Raw genomic sequence first — 12,561 nt, 5'->3', positions numbered from 1 at the left:
TTTTTGGTTTTATATAAATTGAAAAACCGAAGTTTTCATAGAGGACATAGTTTTCTCGACGGGCTGCTACCCACAGATTGGGAGGAGCATATGGACAAAGTGAATCAACTGTTTTCAAAGATTCCTCATTACAATAAGGTGTCAAGACAGTATGAGTTAGATTTTAGAGATAGAGCAAGAGGAGGACTCAGAATCCAGAGCTCAGTTAAGAACTTTCAAACTTGTGCTGTACACTGTAAATGAAATTTCTAGAGGCTTTTGTTATTCAACCTCTAAACAGCAAGTCATTGAATTGACTAAGTGTGTTCAACAATTTTTTCTGTAAGGCATCACATGAAATGGAATAGGAATCATTATTCATTGTTCAAAACCGACCGAACTGAATTAGCAAAAACCGAAGAAACCAAACTAATTTTGGTTCGGTTATTGGTGCACCAAATAGAAAACCGAAAACCGAACAAATCGAACCGAACTTCATAAAATTCAAACCGAACAGGCCGATGCCCACCCCTAGTTTGAAGGATACGTGGTCTAACTTGATACAAAATGATAAATTAGATTATAATTGGAATAAGTAATGGAAAAGTAAACGCAAACTACAAGAATTGAACAGTCTTAGGCCTGGAGAATTAATCACCCTAGAGCCAGGTGCTTCGATCGATATCAAGACATGAGAGACGAAAGCTTAAAGAAAATAATAATAACTTAAAGAGAATAACAATATATTGCTTTGGATTGCGTGTTACAGTGTGTTCAATGAATTATAAAACCCCCTTTATATAGTAGAGGAGTCCTACTTTAGGTACAATTCTATAAAAGATAAAAAATCTCTTCATTTGCTAATTGCTGGTTCCTTATTGATATGTGCCGAGATTCCCGCCGCAACATCCGACCGGTCATGTATATTTCGGTCTTCTGTTAGTTATTTCAACAATGTTTCTCCGAGCTCGTTCGAGGCTAAGGTCGAAATCGGACTCATCGCTTCTCGAAGGCAGGCGTTCCGATCTCGGGTCTTAGCTCGGTGGGACTCGAGGTCGATCTTCAGTCCTAGGTTGCCACGTTCCAAGCCTAATCTACCAAGTTGTAGGCGAGCTCGATTACGATCGTATATACTATTAATTATTAGGAGGTGGTTTGTGGTATGCTAGTATTGCGTAAACCATCTGGGCAACCGAAACTATTAATGAGAGTGAGAAAACAATAGTGAAGTATTCCGAAACCCACGGGGTGCGATTATAGCTGTTAACGTCGATTTTGACATGGCTGAGATTGCTCTCAGTTATTTTGACATCGGAAGCCAGTTTTCTAAGAACAGTTGGTAACCTCTCTTTATATTTGCGGTTTCCTTTAATGATCCCATTCGATTCAAGGAGTTTAGCATCTCGAACTGTGAGAATAAGATCACACATAAATTGCAAATACGAGCTCACCTCACGTTCACTAGGATCGTGTTTTTCCTCGTATTGTTTGAGACATCCCAAAAGGAACTGATTATGAGATCCGACAAACAGTGGAGGCAAAGAAAGATAAGGGTAAATTAAGAAGCGTTTGCGCCTAGTGATCCCTCTGATCTCTCCTTTTGTGGTGGTAAAGTAAATCCCTGCTTGTTTTAACTCTGCAACATTCTTAACCTTCGTGTCATCATCGTCATTTTTTTTCTTCCTTGTATTTTTTCCAGCCTCAACATCAGTACTAGTACCTCCAGCTTCTGTATTACTTTTAATTCCATCTTTATCTTCTGCTCCTTCACTTTCTTCTTCTGGATCTACATCATCATCATCAACATATTTGTCTTTTTCCGGATAATTTTCTGGTCCAAGAAGGAGTAAATGGAGCCCGTGTAGCACATCACAACATCCTTTCAGCTGGTTTGTCCAAATCTTCAATCTTCGTGCATGTTTACTGACAGAAGGAAATTGTACGGAGATGCAACAAAGGCGCTCAAGCGCTGGTGAAATTAGAACCCTAAACAAGGTCATCTTAGCCAGATTATTTGAAGATGGCTCCTTCCACTTGCCATTTTTAATCAGTACTTCTCGGAAGTACCTCTGGTTTAGTAGTTCCCTTAGAACCACTAAAGGAATCTGGTTTCCTACATGAAACATAGACTCCACCCATTTGTGTCTGTTTGATAAGCTGATATTTCTCAGATGAGGGAAATCATCCAATTTGTTGTCACCCCGCAGGAGAGAGAAGGAAAGTTGGAGGAATAAGCAACTATCTTTTAGCATCATGTCCCGAAAATCTTTTCCCGACATAGTAATCACTTCGGACTCAGGGTGATAGGATGCTCTTGCTTCTTTCTCAATTCGTCTAATCGCAGAAATGTAGATTTCTGTGATAGTTGCTTCCCTGGATTTAGAGGAGCTGATCACATACAGCCAAGCTTCTTCCTTGGCTTTTTTTATCGGGTCCTCATCTTACCCAAATAGTGGACCAAATTTAATGAAAGGAACGGATTTCCCAACCCTTCGTATCATGCGTCGTGAAGAATTTGCAGTGCCAGCAGGCTGCTGCCCTTGCCGCTCCAGTTGCAGCTGCGCCTGTGCATGCTCGGGCTGCTGCGGTTCTGGCTGCGGCGCGCTTGACGACATAATCTGAACTAAGAGCTATTACGCAACAGAGTATGATTTAGGGTTGAGACAGGCTGAAAAGGCTGTTGAGGACCAGAAACTTTTGTTTATTATTGATGAATAATGATTTAGGAAAAGGAAAGGCAAATGCTGTTTGCCATAACTATAGGGAGCGCGCTTGATTTGTTAAACAATGTGTAGTTTAATATTTATCAAAATCTATTGCAGAATTTACCTCTCTCAATAGTTTTGTAACATTAACCTGGTTTACAATTACGTTTATCTTCTTCCTTATTTTGCTTCTTTTAACAATTTCTAAACCTATTTGTTAATATTAATTTAAAAACATTATGAAGTACGTAATTAATTTATCCCTTTTAAATTACTCGTTTGTTTAATTAGTTCCATAAACATTTTTACTATTCAAATTTCCTTTAAAATAAGAAGGCAGAAGGGCTTCCTCGCCACTTAAACTTTAGAAGTTTTAGGATTTAAAAGCCGATACATGAACTTTCAACTTTCTCATTTGAACACTCGAACTCATTTTTTCAGTAACTAATAAACACATTTGACTATTTACCATGCCCGTGTAACATCAGTTGGTCCTAATCAGCAGGCCGCGTGAGGAACACGATACACATGAGAGTAAAAGTCCGAACGCCCAACAGTGCAAAATGGGTTGTATTTTAAGTGTCTTCTTCTAAAATATCCTATTCCTCCTTTTTTAAAAATCTGAAGCTCCATTCCTCCATTTTGTAAAATCTAAAGTTGAATTTTTAATTTTTTTTTCTTTTTTCAAACCGTAAAAATGATTGAATCAAAAAGAGACAAACGAACCTTCAGATTATATAATGTCACTGGAATCGAAAGCACGAATCAAACGAAGCTCGATCAGAACAAGATTAACATATAATAAACGAAAACAAAAAAAATGGGTGAGTGATTATGATCTATTTTGAAAGAGGGGTGAGTGATTGTTAGCCTATTGGTAACCTAGGTTTAACATGGAAGGGTCTGGTTAGAGAGAAGTTAAAATGAGGAGAGGGGGTCGGTCTATGGAATAAAAGAGGGGACCCCGATCTGTTGGGTTAGGGTTTTCGCGGCCTTGACGTGTAAGACATCCATTGGTCATTTGCTGACTCGATGGATACGTATGTGTATGTGTAATACACGTGCGCATGGTCAATGGTCAAATGTATTTATTAGTTACCCGAAAAATGAGTTCGATTGTTCAAATGAGAAAGTAGAAAGTTCATATATGAGCTTTTAAAAACCCTACAAGTTTAAGTGGCCAGGAAGCTTATAATTACTTGAAGTTTTCTACCTTCTCTCTCGTGTCTTTATCTTTTGCGAGAGATATTTTGAAACACAAATTTACCCGGTTTAGCGAGATAGCCTCATTTTCAAAAAGTAGTAGAGTTTTTGTAAACAAAAATTATACAATTCAATAAAAAAAAAGTACAATTTGTATACAATTTGAATACAATTATGTTGTTGTATACAATAGTGAAAACATACAACTTAAATATTTGTATACAATTTGCATATAATTATATTGTATACAATCCGGTAAAAATATATAACTAATATGCAATTTGCATATAACTTGCATACATTTTAATTATATCCTTATACGTATTTTATATTGCCGTGTGTATGCCATTGTTTGTCTAATAATATATTGAACATACAAATAACATATATCCGACATACATCCAACGAACGTTTTCATATGATTGCTGCTTGAGATAATAAGATATTCAAGGATCAATTTATCGATTTTGAAGATTTAAGCCGTTATTTCTTATCAAATTTTATGAAAAAAGAAATGCATTGGCGTTGAAGTTGGGGTCATCTTTTATTGATGCAAAACTTGTTTGCTCTCCCAAACAGAAATCTTATTTCTACAAGGTGAGCTTCTAATGATGTTGTGTACTGGTAAAATGGGGATAACACTATCCCCGACTTCCTGATAAAAAATGAGAGGGAAGCATGATCTGACGCAACTTCGAGTAAGGCCGAAAGGTTCCTCATTTCTGAAATCGGAGAAGACGGATTGCGCACCCAAGATCGGGCATGGCTGAACATTGTATCCGGATAGAGTGAAGTTCCAAGACAAAGGAAAGAAAGAAACGGTTTAGCACAATGAGCAGGGAGCCGTAATATCTGCCCAACCAGATATTAAGGCACAAATCACATCCGATAACAACGGCAGATCGACAGTTACCGGAAAAACAAAATTACCTTATTTAGACTTGTACTATGATTGAAATTCCCCTACTATACAAAGGAGAGAACTTTTATATTTTAAATCACTATTGGCACGCATATCAAAGAATAAAGGTTCACTTTTGTCTACTAGCTTCTATTCAAATTGTTCTTCAATTATTCTTTCCTTTAGTTGCAACCAAACCCGTATCGAGGGCTCAATCGGAGCCAGTTTTCAATGTTCAACTCAAAGCCATGCTTGATTGTTCTATCGCGTTTAGTTTGATCGTTTGTTCTCTCTTTAACTTAATTATTTATTGTTCTTATATCATTCGTATTAAATTAAATCACGTGTCCTTTAAATTGGGAACAAATTTAATTATTACTCATTTTTAAGGGTAAACAGTTTGGCGTCCACTGTGGGGCAAAGGATAATAGTGGTGATTTAATACGAATCTCCATAATACAACCTATTTAACACTTGTTCTTTGAAGTTTGATTTCAAGTTAACCTAAGAATGTCAAATTTGTAGTCTGCTCACTTGAACGTTGACGCCGAGTCAGGCCACCACGGTAAATATTATAACGGGGGTACCTAACAATGACGTGTCCCCTGTTGATCCCAATGGTGTCCCAGGCTAACCCGATCAACACTAACTCATAGGTTGCCATCAACATCAACCTACCAACTGACCTCAAAAACAGCTTTCGCGGGCACTCGGCCTTCGGCTCGAGAAGCACTCGAAGGGAAAGGTGATAGGGTTAGCTTGCGGTTGATTTTTGAAATGTTGCAAGCTTAGCAAGCGGAAATAGCGCAGTTACAGACCCAAAATGATGTCCTTAACAGGATCGAGCCCGAGCGGGTTAGGGAAAACACTCAAAGGGTCGGGAAATCGGATGAATTTGGGCTCGGAGAAACTTCTGAGGTGATGAATATGCTCGAAGCACTGACAAGGCGGGTGGAGTCTGGTGAGAAAAAGATAGAGGCCAACGAAGGTGGAAACTTACAATTCCAGGGTTGATCAGATCCCAAGAGCGCCTCCAATGTTGAAAGGGCTGGACTTCAAAAACTTGGAAGACGACGAGATCGAATGGGTGTTGTTGAAGAAATTTGGGGAAACCTTGTCCAAAGAAGAGATGATATGGTATCATAACTTGCCTCTGAACTCTATTGATTCATTTGCTATGCTTGCAGATGCTTTCATAAATGCCCATGCCGACGCCATTAAGGTCGAGACGAGGAAATCGGACCTTTTCAAAGTCAAGCAAAGAGATAACGAGATTCTTAGGGAGTTTGTGTCGAGGCTCCAGATGGAGCGAATGGACTTGTCCCTGGTCATAGATGATTGGGTAGTTCAAGCGTTTACTCAAGGGCTCAACCCACGAAGCTGAAGCAAAATTTGGTGGAGTACCCGGCGGTCATTTGGGCCGACATCCATAATAGGTATCAGTCGAAGATCAGAGTCGAGGACGACCAGATGGGCCCCTCGGGGTCTGTTTACCCCAACAGAGCAAATGACATATCTAATACAATCATCGACCAAGAGCCAAGGCCGGTCCGAGATCGGTATTAGCCGTCGGCTCGGATCGAAGGGGAAACGGATTCGGCGCCACCCGACTAGGAACGACAGGAGAAATGATCAAGGACCGAGCAACCGAGGCCTAATAAGCAAAAATGGGTTTGACAGGTCACTTGGTGGGTAGGGAAGCACTGATATTACTAGAGTACAATTCCAATGTGGATGTTGCAAGTATAGTGTCGGCCATAGGTCGCATCAAAGAGACCAAATGGCCTAGGCCACTGCAGTTCCATCCTGCATAGATGGGTCATAGCTTGGTGTGTAAGTACCACGGTACTCATGGTCATAGGATCGAAGATTGTCGACAGCTAAGGGAAGAAGTAGCTCGATTATTCAACAATGGGCATCTTCGAGAATTTCTAAGCGATCGGGCCAAAAATCATTTCAAAAATAGGGATGCCAACAAATAGGTCGAACAAGAGGAGCCCCAACATGTGATAAACATAATCAATGGAGGAGTGGATGTCCCCCAAGGGCCAATGATAAAACACACCAAAGTTTCTATCATAAAGGGAAAAATGCACCCAGGATTATGACTTGGAAAGGGCCATTTGTTCAGCGATGAAGATGCCGAGGGCATCATCCATCTTCACAACGATACTCTAGTAATATCCTTGCTTATCAATAAATCTTGAGTTAAGTGTGTGTTGATTGATCCAGGTAGCTCGGCCAACATCATCCGATGGAGGGTTGTGGAACAACTTGGATTATTCGACCAAATCGTACGGGTGGTTCGGGTGTTGAATGGATTCAACTTCGCATGCAAGACAACCTTCTCTCTCCTGCGGGGTGACAACAAATTGGATGATTTCCCTCATCTGAGAAATATCAGCTTATCAAACAGACACAAATGGGTGGAGTCTATGTTTCATGTAGGAAACTAGATTCCTTTAGTGGTTCTAAGGGAACTACTAAACCAGAGGTACTTCCGAGAAGTACTGATTAAAAATGGCAAGTGGAAGGAGCCATCTTCAAATAATCTGGCTAAGATGACCTTGTTTAGGGTTCTAATTTCACTAGCGCTTGAGTGCCTTCGTTGTTGCATCTCCGTACAATTTCCTTCTGTCAGTAAACATGCACGAAGATTGAAGATTTGGACAAACCAGCTGAAAGGATGTTGTGATGTGCTACACGGGCTCCATTTACTCCTTCTTGGACCAGAAAATTATCCGAAAAAAGACAAATATGTTGATGATGATGATGTAGATCCAGAAGAAGAAAGTGAAGGAGCAGAAGATAAAGATGGAATTAAAAGTAATACAGAAGCTGGAGGTACTAGTACTGATGTTGAGGCTGGAAAAAATACAAGGAAGAAAAAAAATGACGATGATGACACGAAGGTTAAGAATGTTGCAGAGTTAAAACAAGCAGGGATTTACTTTACCACCACAAAAGGAGAGATCAGAGGGATCACTAGGCGCAAACGCTTCTTAATTTACCCTTATCTTTCTTTGCCTCCACTGTTTGTCGGATCTCATACTCAGTTCCTTTTGCGATGTCTCAAACAATACGAGGAAAAACACGATCCTAGTGAACGTGAGGTGAGCTCGTATTTGCAATTTATATGTGATCTTATTCTCACAGTTCGAGATGCTAAACTTCTTGAATCGAATGGGATCATTAAAGGAAACCGCAAATATACAGAGAGGTTACCAACTGTTCTTAGAAAACTGGCTTCCGATGTCAAAATAACGGAGAGCAATCTCAGCCATGTCAAAATCGACGTTAACAGCTATAATCGCCCCCCGTGGGTTTCGGAATACTTCACTATTGTTTTCTCACTCTCATTAATCGGACTGATAGTTTCGGTTGCCCAGATGGTTTACGCAATACTAGCATACCACAAACCACCTCCTAATAATTAGTAGTGTATACGATCGTAATCGAGCTCGCCTACAACTTGGTAGATTAGGCTTGGAACGTGGCAACCTAGGACTGAAGATCGACCTCGAGTCCCACCGAGCTAAGACCCGAGGTCGGAATGCCTGCCTTCGAGAAGCGGTGAGTCCGATTTCGACCTTAGCCTCGAACGAGCTCGGAGAAACATTGTTGAAATAACTAACAGAAGATCGAAATATACGTGACCGGTCGGATGTTGCGGCGAAAATCTCGGCACATATCAATAAGGAACCAGCAATTAAAAAATGAAGAGATTTTTTATCTTTTATAGAATTGTACCTAAAGTAGGACTCCTCTACTATATAAAGGGGGTTTTATAATTCATTGAACACACTGTAACACGCAATCCAAAGCAATATATTGTTATTCTCTTTAAGTTATTATTATTTTCTTTATGCTTTCGTCTCTCATGTCTTGATATCGATCGAAGCACCTGGCTCTAGGGTGATTAATTCTCCAGGCCTAAGACTGTTCAATTCTTGTAGTTTGCGTTTACTTTTCCATTACTTATTTCAATTATAATCTAATTTATCATTTTGTATCAAGTTAGACCACGTATCCTTCAAACTAGGGGTGGGCATCGGCCTGTTCGGTTCGAATTTTATGAAGTTCGGTTCGATTTGTTTAGTTTTCGGTTTTCTATTTGGTGCACCAATAACCGAACCAAAATTAGTTCGGTTTCTTCAGTTTTTGCTAATTCTGTTCGGTCGGTTTTGAACAACGAATAATGATTCCTATTCCATTTCACGTGATGCCTTACAGAAAAAATTGCTGAACATACTTAGTCAATTCAATGACTTGCTGTTTAGAGGTTGAATAACAAAAGCCTCTAGAAATTTCATTTACAGTGTGCAGCACAAGTTTGAAAGTTCTTAACTGAGCTCTGGATTCTGAGTCCTCCTCTTGCTCTATCTCTAAAATCTAACTCATACTGTCTTGACACCTTATTGTAATGAGGAATCTTTGAAAACAGCTGATTCACTTTGTCCATATGCTCCTCCCAATCTGTGGGTAGCAGCCCGTCGAGAAAACTATGTCCTCTATGAAAACTTCGGTTTTTCGATTTATATAAAACCAAAAACCGAGCACCGAACCGGTTTAACCGAAAACCGAGCACCAAATCAAACACTAAAATTATAGAAAACATAAACCGCAAACCGACCGAATAAGACGAAAAACCAAAATCGAAAAAACCGAAGTTTACTATTCGATCAAATTTTTTGGTTCGGTCGGTATTATGCCCACCCCTACTTCAAACCACTTACAAATTCAATTGATACAAATCTCCATAACACACACACTACTTTATGTTTGTTCTTTGAAGTGCCTTTAATTTCAGGTTAAAATACAAAATGTCAAACTCTCAATCAGCAACAACTTTACTTGTGGACAACGAGTCCGGCCATCAAGGATAAAATAACAACATAGTGCCCAGTGACGAGGTGTCGCCCGTTGATCCCATCGAAATTCCGGCTGCGGGCCTGATTGACCCTAATTCACATATAGCTATCGACGCAAATTTGCCTACCAACCTCGAGAATAGCGACCGCGATGGAACCCCATCGGCACCTCGAAACACACAAAACATTGGAGGAGTCGGGATCAGTTTACAGGTGATCTTCGAAATGTTACAGGATCAACAGGCAGCGATAGCTCAGTTACAGAACCAAAGTCATGCACCGAGCAGGGTTGAACCCGATCCACTCTAGGACGTCACCCGCAGGGATGAACCGGTCGTAGAAAGGTCAAATGAACATGAATCAGGGGCTAGCCCCGAGATGATAAAGATGCTCGAATAGCTAACAAAACGGATAGAATCAGGGGAGAAGAAAATCGAAGCTAACGACAAAAAGGTAGAAACCTGCAATTCCAAGGTAGACCAGATCCTAGGAGCATCGCCAATATTAAAAGGCCTGGATTCCAAGAAGTTCGTGCAAAAACCTTTTCCTCCGAGCGTAGCTCCTAAGCCAATCCCTAAGAAATTCTGCATGCCCGAGATTGCTAAGTATAACGGAATGACCAACCCAAATAAACATGTAACGTTTTACACATGTGCCATCAAAGGAAATGACTTGGAGGATGATGAGATCGAGTCTGTCCTGTTGAAGAAGCCGGGGGAGACACTGTCAAAAGGGGCTATGATATGGTATCACAACTTACCTCCTAATTCTATTGATACATTTGCTATGCTTGTGGATTCTTTCATGAAAGCGCATGCCGGGCCCATCAAGGTCGAGACCACAAAATCAGACCTTTTCAAAGTAAAACAGAAGGATAACGAGATGGTCAGAGAATTCGTGTCCCGTTTTCAAATGGAAAGAATTGACCTGCCACTGGTCGCTGATGATTGGGATATTCAGTCTTTCACCCAAGGACTCAATGTTCGAAGCTCGGTGGCTTCACAGTAGTTGAAACAAAACTTGATAGAATATCCGACCGTTACTTGGGCTGACGTGCATAACCGTTATCAATCGAAGATCAGAGTGGAAGATGATCAACTCGGGGCTCATTCGGGGTCTGTTTATCCCATCAGAAACATCGATAGAATCAAGAGACACATCAATCGTGAACCGAGAGCAAACAAGGATCGGTATTAGCCGTATAGTGGAAACCGAAGAAGTAGTGGGTCTGGGCGCAACTCTATAAGAAATGAAAGGAGAAGTGATCGAGGTTAGAGCAACCGGGGACCCGTGAGCAAAAACAGCTTCGATAGGCCCATCGGGCCTAAAGAAACACTGAGGTTATCGGAATAAAACTGTAATTTCCATGCCGCCACCATTGTATCAGCTATCGGACGCATCAAAGATATCAAATGGCCCCGACCTATACAATCCGATCCAACCCAAAGGGATCCTAACCAAATATGTAAATATCATGGCACTCACGGCCACATAACGGAGGATTGCTGACAATTGAGAGAGAAAGTAGATCGATTATTCAACAACGGGCATCTTCGAGAATTCCTGAGCAACCGAGCCAAGAATCATTTCAGAAATAGGTATTCAAACAAATAGACCAAACAAGAAGAACCTCAACATGTCATTAACATGATCGTTAGTGGGGTCGATGTCCCTCAGGGGTCGATGTTGAAACGTACCAAAGTGTCCATCACGAGGGAGAAACAAACTCGAGATTACATACTGGAAAGATCCTTGTCCTTCAACGACAAGGACGTGGAAGGGATCGTGCAACCCCACAATGGGATCCTGACTAAATATGTAAATTTCACGGCACTCACGGCCACAGAACGGAGTATTGCTGACAATTGAGAGAGAAAGTAGCCCGATTATTCAACAGCGGGCATCTTCGAGAATTCCTGAGCGACCGAGCCAAGAATCATTTCAGAAATAGGTATTCTAACAAATAGACCAAACAAGAAGAACCTCAACATGTCATTAACATGTTCATTAGTGGGGTCGATGTCCCTCAGGGGCCGATGTTGAAACGTACCAAAGTGTCCATCACGAGGGAGAAACGAACTCGAGATTACATACCGGAAGGATCCTTGTCCTTCAACGACAAGGACGTGGAAGGGATTATGCAACCCAACAATGATTCATTGGTAATATCTCTACTCATAAATAAAATTCGAGCTAAACATGTGTTAATTGATCCAGGTAGCTCGGCCAACATCATTCGATCAAGGGTCGTGAAGCATCTCGGTCTACAAGATCAAATCGTGGCTACAGTCCGAATTCTAATTTAACATGGCATATGAAACCACTAAGGGTGAGATAACATTATCGGTGAACATCGCCGGGACTATCCAGGAAGCTAAGTTTTATGTAATCGAAGGGGACATGAGATACAACGCTTTGTTCGGAAGGCCATGGATTCACAACATAAGGGTAGCACCTTTAACTATGCACCAAGTGTTAAAATTCCCAACACCAGGCAGAATTAAAATAATCTACGGAGAATAACCAGCCGCAAATGAGATATTTGCGGTCGAATAGGCGATTTCAATATCCGCACTTACAACGACAAAGGGGCTGACTTCTGTCACGAAGCCAGAAACTAAATAGGATTACCGACGCCGGCTCCGACCCAACCAGAGAAATAGGGGGCTGATGAAGACGGTGATTATGATTACGGGGTACCCAGGCCTTTTATATCCCCTGATAAATCCGACACCACTAAATCGATGGTCGAGGAAATGGAACAGGTCATATTGGCCGAGCACCTACCCGATCGAAAGGTATACCTGGGCACGTGGTTAAATCCAAAGCTCAGGAAAAAATTCATTCAGTTTCTTATAACCAACATAGATTGTTTGCCTTGGTCCCACCTTGACATGACGGG

At 40.9% G+C, this 12,561-nt stretch overlaps 1 protein-coding gene across 1 annotated transcript; it reads right to left on the bottom strand.

Annotated features, from left to right (window-relative positions):
- Positions 1-1,115: 1,115 nt before the first annotated feature.
- Positions 1,116-2,594, bottom strand: LOC138899340 (uncharacterized). The gene is made up of 2 exons (XM_070185504.1): positions 2,425-2,594; positions 1,116-2,352 (listed from the first exon to the last, which is right to left on the bottom strand). Exons 1-2 carry the CDS (start codon positions 2,592-2,594, stop codon positions 1,116-1,118), a joined length of 1,407 nt encoding a protein of 468 aa, XP_070041605.1.
- Positions 2,595-12,561: the final 9,967 nt, after the last annotated feature.

The sequence above is a fragment of the Nicotiana tomentosiformis genome, chromosome 9 (assembly GCF_000390325.3).
Source record: "Nicotiana tomentosiformis chromosome 9, ASM39032v3, whole genome shotgun sequence".
Taxonomy (NCBI): Eukaryota; Viridiplantae; Streptophyta; class Magnoliopsida; order Solanales; family Solanaceae; genus Nicotiana; species Nicotiana tomentosiformis.
The sequence above is the reverse complement of the archived record's forward strand: the minus strand, read 5'-3'. Positions and strand labels throughout refer to the sequence as shown.